Source organism: Rosa chinensis, chromosome 7 (assembly GCF_002994745.2).
Source record: "Rosa chinensis cultivar Old Blush chromosome 7, RchiOBHm-V2, whole genome shotgun sequence".
NCBI classification, from domain to species: Eukaryota; Viridiplantae; Streptophyta; class Magnoliopsida; order Rosales; family Rosaceae; genus Rosa; species Rosa chinensis.
Window position 1 is genome coordinate 7543280 of NC_037094.1, and position 11205 is coordinate 7554484.

At 36.1% G+C, this 11205-nt stretch overlaps 1 protein-coding gene across 1 annotated transcript; it reads right to left on the reverse strand.

Moving 5' to 3' along the window:
• Positions 1-1801: 1801 nt before the first annotated feature.
• On the reverse strand, positions 1802-4228 carry LOC112178892 (mitochondrial import inner membrane translocase subunit Tim13). Its single transcript, XM_024317155.2, has 2 exons — positions 4008-4228; positions 1802-2199 (listed from the first exon to the last, which is right to left on the reverse strand). Exons 1-2 carry the CDS (start codon positions 4119-4121, stop codon positions 2047-2049), a joined length of 267 nt encoding a protein of 88 aa, XP_024172923.1. The 5' UTR covers positions 4122-4228; the 3' UTR covers positions 1802-2046.
• Between the last annotated feature and the right edge of the window lie 6977 nt (positions 4229-11205).

An 11205-nucleotide genomic window follows, 5' to 3' on the forward strand; every position in this document is an offset into this window, starting at 1 on the left:
GCCGACCTGTTTGTTTCGGCTTCTTCGTCTCCATGGGCGGTGGGGCGGTGACTTTACTCGGTGTCTGTCTGATGATCTCCCGCACACAAACTGTAGAAATTGCAGCTGGAACTGATACCGTGTGTTAGGTTTTAATTGAAATTATGCACTTAACTAATAATAGCCTCGATCATGTATCTCATTCTTTAATGATTTGTCCTACGAAATATTAGGTGTCTGTACTGAAAAGCAGAAAAATTAGCCATAAAATAAAGACAAGATATAGTAGGTGCCTCGTTGTTTCGCGGATTTGAGGACTTGAGAAAGGAAAGTTATTTCTTTCCTTTGTTTGGTAACCACAAAGTCCGGAAATGTTTTCCTGACATATGAGAAAGTTGGGGGTAAACTCATTCCACTCAAACTTCTTGGGATTGAGTTTCCCATCCCATTTCCCAGCATTAATTGCAATAATTTTGGACAATAATACCCTAGCATTAATTGCTTGAGTACCTATAGTAGTGTTGAAAATTTATTCCAGGTTGTTTTTATTTTAAAATAGAAGGCTATTATTGAAACATTGATATATTTTTACTTTCCTTTCCTGCACCAACCAAACATGGGGAGGGAAATCAAATGATTTTTCCTATATGCTTTCCCTGCTTTACCAAACACAGGAAATAAAATCTGACAGGAACTTTAGTTTCCCTTCCCCACGGGAAAGACAAGGGAATCGATTTCCCTTCCGTGAACCAAACAAGGCCTCGAGAGATTTCAATATGTGGAAACATGTGATAATTTAGTCACGATTATTACTCACAAATCACAATTTTATGGTTTAAAATACTTGAAGCATGCATCATGAGTCACTTCAGTTTTAAAATCCCATACAAATCATATGCTGCGGTATTAGTCTTTCATGAGTATATATATCTCAGATCAAGTCAGAAGTCCTCGAGTTGTTTAAGCTTTTGGAAAAAGTAAAAACTCTAAACCCGTTTAACAGATGCAGTTAACTGAAGTAAGACGAGCATAGTTAGGGTATGTGGTCGACCGTACTCATCAATCCGACTTTTGCATTATCTACAATTAAAGGAACATGATATTTATGTTCTCCAGGCGAACATAACATGTGTATATCTGTCTCGTCAATTGACACACCTTTCAAATTGGGAGAGGTTAGTAGTTGTTTCAGTGAAGTCGGCAACATGTGATGTGCGTATTTGTCCTATAGTTTATGACATCTATATTCCGATCAGCATGAGTAATCAGAGTGACATCGCTATGGCAACGTCATTCCTTACGATCCGGTCTATCTTCTTACTGACATCACCCCCAAAAGAGTTAAAAGACTATTAACAAACAAATAAAAAGGGGCAGTCTTTCTTAAATTAGGCCACCAAATACTCAGAATAACGAGATGATGATGCAGATAGTTTTAGTCTCTTAGGTTTAAATTATTAGAGATGTGCGAAGGCTATTTCAAATTAGTCAAAATCTGTGATGAGGGCTAGATGACTAGGCCTCAACGCGTTTTCCACACAAATGCGACTTTAGATTAACACGCATCCTATGAATTGACCCAAGTTTCATCACGGTACATGATAAAACATTAAAACTCGACCTCAACGCGTTTTCCACACAAATGCAGCTTTAGATTCACACACATCCTATCACAGTACATGATAAAACTCGACCTCAACGCGTTTTCCACACAAATGCGGCTTTAGATCGACCCAAGTTTCATCACAGTACATGATAAAACTCGAACATTAGGTCTCAAATCATACCAATTTAATAACCAGACGGAAGGAAAAAGAAAGCATTAACATCCAATTTGTGAGTTGATAGGATTATTGTTGATAAGAGAGTAGCACAGAGGAAATGCATGCATAGCTAGAAGTCAAGTACATAAATTAGGAAATAATGTAAATGAAACACTTGGTCCTAAGAAAATGTTGATCCTAGCGATAGAGTACAAAACGGCATAATCTCTGCTTGCTTTTGTAGTTTTTTATCTTTTGCAACTTCAACTTTCTTCACAAAAACAATTTGATGATCCTTCAAATTTCAATGCTGAGTGGCACTGAATAGAGATTTACTGATGATGCCAGTGGCCTCAACATAGCGATCCATACATCTAGAGATGCAGCTACTCTCACCCCCACTAAGGCTTGATCCGGGTTTTGTGATGCACTTGTCAAAGCACTTCGTCCTCAGGGTCTGTGTGACAAATGAAAAACAGTTGAGAACAAAAAAGCAGAGGGAGAAATTCTAAGCAGAGGCACATACACATAAGATTCAGCTTGGAATATTTCTCCAATCCAAAGTGATGGAAGTTTTTAAGGCAACTTCACAAGATTATATACATGTAATCCAAAATGTGCAAGCACACATACGCATATCTACAGTGCAGATGTGTAGCTCATCATACTAAGGCTAACAAAAGAAAGACATAATATATGCATGGTAAGTAGTAATTGATTTCTAGAGTAAATATATACATAGCCGATTCTAAAAGTTCATTACACCTCAGAATCTCCCCTTAACACACATCAACCAGGACCGGTAGCTAGCAAACCTCATCAAAAGAGAAGGGAAAAAAAAAAAAAAAGTGGCTACTCATCTCTAACATCAGCACACCCTGTGTGATGATAACTGGGGGCTCTTTTATTGCATAAAGATTATTACAATTTGTAAGAAAATTCTATCAGAATGATTATGCATCTTATAAGAAAGAAGTATGAGAAGGATAGACACGCGGTTAGGCTTTCTCCAGAAGCCGCTGGGAACATGTGTAGACTTCTGATTGGGAGAGTATTGGAAACCCTGGTAATCTCAATCTGTGAGACTAGGCAAATGACATTTAAGATATCCGTTCTGCAATATGATTTTAGTAAAAACAAAGTTCCACCAACTCCTTCCCCATTTGGAGAGAAGGATTATGCATCTTATAAGAAGGAAGTACAAGAAGGATAGACATGCGGTTAGGCTTTCTCCAGAAGCTGCTGGGAACATGTGCAGACTTAAGTTGGGAGAGTATTGGAAGCCCTGGTAATCTCAATCTGTGAGACTAGGTAAATGACATTTAAGACACCCATTCTGCAATATGATCTTAGAAAAACCAAAGTTCCACCAACATCCTTCCCCATTTGGCTCATTCCGGATCCAACTCCTCTACTTCTAAAAGCCTCATTGTAAGTGCAAAATTAAAAGCAAAAACAACTACCGATAAGCACAGTAATGTGAAGATGAAGGCCAAGGAAAACATCAATCAGCAGCCACTATTGTAACAGAGGATGCGACATAAGTGACAAACGAGAGGGGGGAAGAGGGAGAGAGGTTTTTTTTCTAACAAAGAGAGTCCACTGTTCCAAGCTTTTTAGTAGCTAATCTGTATGCTTTACAATCTATGTATACTGAACTATGCCAGTGCTGGGGGATCTGTGGTTGCTTCATCTACACCCTACCAGAGCACTTCTGGAACTACTATAACAATGACTAGGTATTTCAATGCATTACACAGTTACTAAAGCTACACTATAACAAAAATTAAATTGACAGATATTGGAAAGATCAAACATCTAACATATGGGAAGCAAGACAAAAGAGAGACGTAGTTCCATTGATTCGTCATAAGTCATTGTCTTTTAACCGTAAGAAATCCCTCTCAAACTAACAGGACCCAGAGATCAAACTTTAGAACTCGATACCACTACATTCGAAGTTCAAAAGAAGTTTAGACATTTAGTGATCAAACAAAGAATACCAGGCATACTACAGCAATCTTCAAACTAGAATCAAAATTACAAACTCTTTAGACCTTCAAGCCCCAATATTAGAACCATAGAAGTTCAAATAAGTTTCCGACGTACATAGAACAAAGCGTTGTGAACCAATACGAGGTATTGAGGAAGAAGACATTCAAACATAGGCTTCAAGTGAAAGATTACATACCCAAAATAAAACTAAATATAGGGATGAGCATGAAATAAGAAAAACCCAAGAAAGGAGTTGAATGAATGAATGACCTCAAGGAACTCTTCGGCATAAGCCTGAGCTAGTTGGTTCTGAAGCTGGTTCTTGAAAGCGTCAGGGTTGAATTGGGTTGAAGAAGATCCGCTTGATGGCGATGAAAAATCCATTCTTGCTCACTCAAAATCAAAATCGTCTTTGACTCTCTTTCTCGATTGTTAAGCCTCTAAAACCCTACACCAACTCCTATGGCTGCTCTTCTCCACCAAAGTATTGGGATTCCGGATGGAAGGGTTTTGGGCTCTTTTACAATCCTCACAATTCTACTTCAAGGCCCAACCATCCCTGGTTTGCCCATTTGGATTGTTATAAAAACTTTTTGCTATGTTTTTCGTTTTGGTCCGGTGGAGCCCAAAGCCCAAGACACTATTAGGGCAACTCAAGTTATGTTCCACGTACTCAGTGAATTTGATACTCAGTACCGTTGTATTTAGATTCAGAGGTAGCTAGAGAGTATAAAAGAAAATAAGTACATTTCAATCTCCAGATTATTCTCCGCCCTATAATTTAAATCCAATGACAGGTTAACAGTTGTGCTCAACTGAATAGAAAATTCATTGAGCAAGTTGTAGGTGGCTCATTCAGGTACTATTAACTCAAGTCTAAGAATATAGACAAAGCTAAGTCTTTCTCTCTAGCTATTGAGTTGTATTCCCAACAAAGATGAGTTATAGAGCAATTCTAGCTGCTCCGCCAAAGTTGGTTGCAATCAAAAATAATGTCATGCAATATTATATTGTCACATTTTAGCTTGTTCATAAAACTATTATGATTTTAAACCTAGTAGAATCTACTATGAACTCTAGACTAACAAGTAACAATATCACAAAGAGTGCGTCTTTAAACACCTCATACGTAAGTATATAACTCACTACACCAAACTAAACCAAAACTAGCAGTCTAGCAACATAAAACATCCCATTCAACCCTCGACGACATAACTACTCGAATCTAACCACGCATCGCAAATAGGGAAGGCGGTTGATTCCTCATCCATGCTAAAGTCACCACTTTAAGTAATCTTGTTCATTTAGTCATTTACAAAGCAAAATATGTAATGAGGTTGATGTGCTTCATCAACCGACAGTGTGGTGGTATACATTGCATGTGTTGGGCTAACATGAGGCCCAAAGCAAAACTAGCACTTCAGCTCAGTACTATCGAGTTCAATTAGGTGAACCAGTAAGATCCTGAAGGAATGGGATTCAAAGTTCAAACTCCACTGCCGTAAGTTGATCCATCCAAGCCTCCAAAAGATTAACAAGTTCGATCTGGTTAGTATGTTCGTTACAAGTGATCCCATTTCTGCAATACTAATTACATCTGGCGACTGTTCTTGCTTCATGAGCATCTTGATCTGGAATTTTTAGACCAAAACAAATGAACAACCCATTGCTTCATTTTCAACACGGGAGATCGAGATGGAGAAGGCGACAGTATATGAAGATGCATAAAAGACATGATAGCCGCCAACTGGATACCGATGATGATCGATCGATCGCGTAGAGTGTGAAATTGCCTGCTCTCGATCTGATGCTGCTCTCTCTCTCTCTATCTTGCAGTGGTCCATTCCATTCAAGTTTTTCAGAGAAACGCGTGGTCCTATCCCAAACACAACCATCAACTCATATTTATCAACTTCATCATGATCATACTTAGACTTTGTTTTCCTCATTTTCTTCGTTAATCAATTCCTTTCCGATCCATACATTACTTCTGTTAATCCCCTTCCTCGATCCTAAAATCCAGAGCTAGGGTTTGTAATTCAACTTAAACTAATTAAACTGCTGGTCCATACATGCATGCATATATATAGCCACACCTACGATGATGAAGAAGAAAGAGCTACAGTGTTTATTGAGCTGGTGGGAATAGGATAAGCCTAGACTGAAGTACGTAAAAGTCCAGCAAAAAGCTTCATACATATATGATGCTCTTGTACATATACACAGTCACGGTCACGTCACTGTGTTTCAATACGACCCAGAAATAAAAGTCATGGCAATATTTCTGTCATCAATTTTTTAGCTTCAAATGGATTAATTTAAATCAATAACAAGCTTCATGAACCGGTTGATGTGAAGCTGAAAAGAGCAACTAGTGAGAGATGAAGCTAGCCCCAACCTAAAAATGACCCAGAGCCCCGCAACCCTAAAACCCTAGAGTGGGGCGAGCAAGCGATGGAGCAAAAAAGAAGTGATCATCGATGAAGAAAAATAAAGGTGTAAGCCCCAAAACCATAACTAAGTAGTACAGTACAGGTAGGCTTAACGAGGCATGATGATCGAAATCCTATTAAAGCTAGACATTGTCAATGGGGCTTAAGCTATGTGTATATATAGGGTTTTTGTGGATATAGAGCGGAGGGTCCACTAATAACTCCAACGGGTGAGACATCATAGTCCACTTCCCCATCTCTCTGCACAATATATTGGTTTCATTGCATATACATGATTTTGTATAAATGGTATTGCTAGCTATGAACACTTGGGGTAAAGAAAAGTAGATATTCTGGTTGGGATTATGTGCATTGCCCAGCTATATACAATCTCTTGGCTAGCTCATCACCCTTTTGAATCCCGTGGAAGATATTTGAAGACATCCCACTTTAGGGTTTGGGGTGTTTGTTTGCTGATTTCGATGTTCTTCAACTATAGTTATCCAGACACATCATATACTGCAATATGTATACACATAAATACATAAACTTGTTTTTTTATATATGTCAAAACTCATGATGGCATGGACTATCACAATCCGACAATATAACAATTAGCTATCAATAATACACGTATGGATCTAAAGTTCCATGTATTACGTTGTTAGATCATACGTTATTTACAAATTATATTGCGTGATTCTTTTCGATCTATGGTATATCAAACTAGCAATTGGCATGGTAAATTAATATATATAAAAAAGTACTATGCACGTAACAGAACATTAAATTTTACTTCGTTCGTTGGGAAAGAACTATTCAGGATATTAATAGTCACACCATGCATGAGGCAATATATATCTAGTTGCTGTATCATGAATTAACATGCTGCTAGTCTCACTCATTTGGTCGGGTTTAGGCTTTCATAGTAACCCCACGTTTCATACCCTAATATACATATATCATTACATAGAAATTAATTTTTCCTTATGAGGAGGGTCTAATGCGTGTAGATCCTTTTCCTACCTAATCTTGAAGACAAATATGGAAACGTAGACTAACCTTTCAAGATCAAGAAGAAAACCATGCATATCTATAATAAAGAACATGCATATGCAGGTCGACACCAAGTGCTAAATAAGAACACACATTGACTTTCCACAATCATACAAGAATATATACACTAAATTAGTCGTCTAAGTTCATCATTCCTTACGCCTAATTACGTTCTAATTATATTCCATATCCCCCACAACCCGATGTTTGAATTTGACACTGATCGATCGTGCTACAACTAGGTCACCAGCTAAGTTGGCTATTTATGAAACCACCCACTTGTTTATCAAATTAAAATGTGACCTCAACCTTAACCAAAGACTAAATTTAGTACCAGATAATACAAATTGGCCATACTTTAGATGAAATTCTAAATCAAGTAATCCAGATACACTTAATCAATCATTTTCTTCAAACTCAGAATCGCATTAACCCCAAAGATTCCGAGATTTACATGGAATTGTGCTAATGCCTTTCTGCATTTTAATAACAATGAGATTGCTCATCTTCATTGGTAGCATATGTTCAAGTAACTAAGAGTGATTCATCTCTTAAGTTACGGACTGCAACCATGTGTTAAGGGGGCAGATATGATTATCTAAATGTATAATGTATATTATCCAATATTCATTACTAGTTAACTAATATATTCTTTGGGGGGGGGGGGGGAACGTTCTCACAAGATCCCTTGAGCACGGATTAATCTCTGGGTCTATGAAGTTTTTGAGGACACCGTGTGATTAACAAATCCAAAAAATAAAAATAAAAAATAAACTACTTGTTAAAAATCTGGTGCAAAAATGTTTATCCAACAAAGATTCCGTTGGAGACGAGATGGTTTTCAAAGAAAATGTAATTGTATAAAAGGAGGTTCTATTCATACCTCCAAAATTGATATTTGGACCTCTCACTTTTTCCAAGTAATAGTTGACTTTGTCAACTCATGTCAAATTACTAATAATGACACAAATAAGGAAAAAAAAAATCTCTACTTATCTCTACAAACAGTAATAATGGAAAAAATTTCTCCTCCAATGTAAACCCTAAAATATATATTGTCAGACGTTATTTAATGTTGTAGTCAAAATTTTCTAAATTTGACTTTGTCCTCGTAAAGTGATAGACTTCCTTGCTCACACAACTGATAATTTACAAGATCTATCACTGCGCTATAAAAAAAATTAAAAAAAAAGGAGAGACAATGAGAAATACAATGACACCCTTAGGTGATGAAGCCCTACTCATTCTGAATGCAATCAAACATGTGAATGAGCGGTGACAAAAAGCAGTACTCCAGCACATTTATATGACAAACGCAAATGGGTACTTGTCCACAAGATCTTCTCGCACATCATCAGTGCAGAGCAATTTTATGTGGAACTATTCTATAGATATGATGAAAAATTCGACCATCTGATATAAATATATGGAGAATGTACTAGAATCATGGTTGATTATTGTAATTTCCTCCACTATTCCAAACATATCTAAAACAAAAGGACCATGCATATTCATTTCAAGTTGCTATGGAAACAAGTAGGAGAGAATCAGTTTAGGGACAATGACACCTAAATGCAATGAAAATAATACTTGGAAAACATATTTGTACGAGATGATGAGCAAACATGGGAATTGTTTGTAGAGTTTAATTCCTTTTCTTCCTCTGTTTGGGTAATATTAGGGTTTTAATTCAAAATGTTATATTAATTTCTCAAATAAATTAATTTTTATTTGCACATTGAAAATTAACAAGTCAATAGAGAGATTACTTTACAACTGCCACGTCATTTGAAATTCATATTTGGTATAAGTTTTTGGGGTCTCTAACATTACTCTTTTTTATTTTACAATAGTATATCAAACATGCTACAGACCCAGAATTGGTATATCCTTATTTTACACTTCGACATTTCGCATACCATTTTTCACTTTTTTTAAGAAATAGAGATGAGATGAGATGAGATGAGTTGACACCTTAATTAGACTACTGCTTAGTAGCGGGAATTGGAGACACATTTTTTCTCCTTTATTTTAAGAAGAACTGTCGAAAATGATACCAAAATGAGGTTCATGCATAAAAAATCACCTCCAATTAACAAGAGTCGTAATACAAATGACACAAAACAGGGGGTACAATGGCGTTCATTCACTAACAATCTTACAAATTGTTATTGAAACAATGAAGTCTCAAAATATTTCTAAACAACTATTGAATATGATTTCGTGAAAGAAAGTCATACGTATAAGAGTAAATTAAATGTGAATTCCGTTTTCATTTAAAATACAGTACATGAACTCTATATTAGGTGTCATCTGTTTTCACTGCATCTAGCTAGTAGTTATGCATGTAATGGTTATTTTCCGGATATAATACCATATGTATAAGAGTCATTGGCTTTTCCAGATATAATATACCTTATGTATAAGAGTCATTATTTGTGGTTGTGTATAAGAGTCATTATTTAGCCAAGAAGTAATTGTGCAAATCAAGTTTGTAGGGAGCAATAAGACAAGAACCCTGGCTGGGCGGCTAAAACAACTGGGTCTTTTCCTTTCATTTTGGGATGCGAAAATTGCAAGTTGTGGTTCGAAACTAGGGTGGCCTCTCAAAAATGTTTTGAAGCCTATGTAAACACACTAATTAAATATACTTAGTCAAGGAATCAGAGAGTTTTAATTAAGCGATTCCTTTCGAAATTTCGATAAACACAAACGTCACTGTGCTCAGGGGTTGATGACGATTGCCGCATCTTAACTACTGTAGCACATTGCTTATAATTTATACGATGACTATGATCCTAATTCATTAATCAACTAACTAAGTTAATTGATTTCATCAACTATAGGTTATAATATGAGATAGAATAATATCACGGTGCCCAAAATAGCAAACTACGTTAATACTTAATTTGTTTTCTCTTGCATATGTTATGAGTATTCTTATATTCATTGATTATACAAGTGTGTAGCTAGTGTGGTCCATTTTATTAGCTCCAAGTGGCCAGGAGACTAAACGTCTAAACCAACCACATGACAGACATGTTAGTAAACGGTAATGTTACAACATTCAATTTTTCGATCATAGTTTATATATATATATATATATATATATATATATATATATGCTTCAAACATTGAGCCAAATTTTTCTTCGATACACTTAGATTATGCGCACAAATTTTTGATGGGTTAGCTTAGCATAACAACAACTCCAATAGTTTTCTCATATTTTGATTTTTTTTCTATTTTAAGAAAAATGAATCTTTTTTGCTCAAACAAATTCTCTATAACTATCCACATTTTTGATGGCTTGAGCTTAGCATAAAAACAACTCCAACAGTTTTCTTATATTTTGATTTTTTTTCTATTTTAAGAAAAATGAGTCTCTTTTGCTCAAACAGATTCTCTATAACTACCCACATTTTAGGGATAGTGAGGAAGAGAAAAAAAAAATCTCTAAAGTTAGAGCAATCTCTAAAATTTTAAAAATGAATTATGGATTTTTTAGAAATTGCTAGAAAATAATAAAGTTGTTGGAGTTGCTCACTTATATACATATGACTACGATCGATGTGCTTCATTGCACATGTTGTACACACGGAGACACACGAAAACACGTAATTTAGCTATGAGATTTTAATAGAATATTTTTGTTGTTAATATTATAGAATAGAAGTGTTTGCATGCCGGCTTAGAGGGACCCTTTGATCATTCCTGGAGAGCGGAGAGGCAGATATGAGAAACAAATTATCAGAAATTAGGGCATGGAAGTTGAGGGAAAGCTGGAGGATAGAGACATCGAGGGGAGGGAAACCAGCTATACCCTAGATCACATTTTAATTATGTTAATTTATCACATATTGGGGAATACACACACACACACTCTACATCCAGGCAAATTCAGTAGGTGATGTTCAATTGTTCATCAATCCACTAGCATTTATAAGATTTTATGATACTGTGTTGCCTGGAGAGTCAAT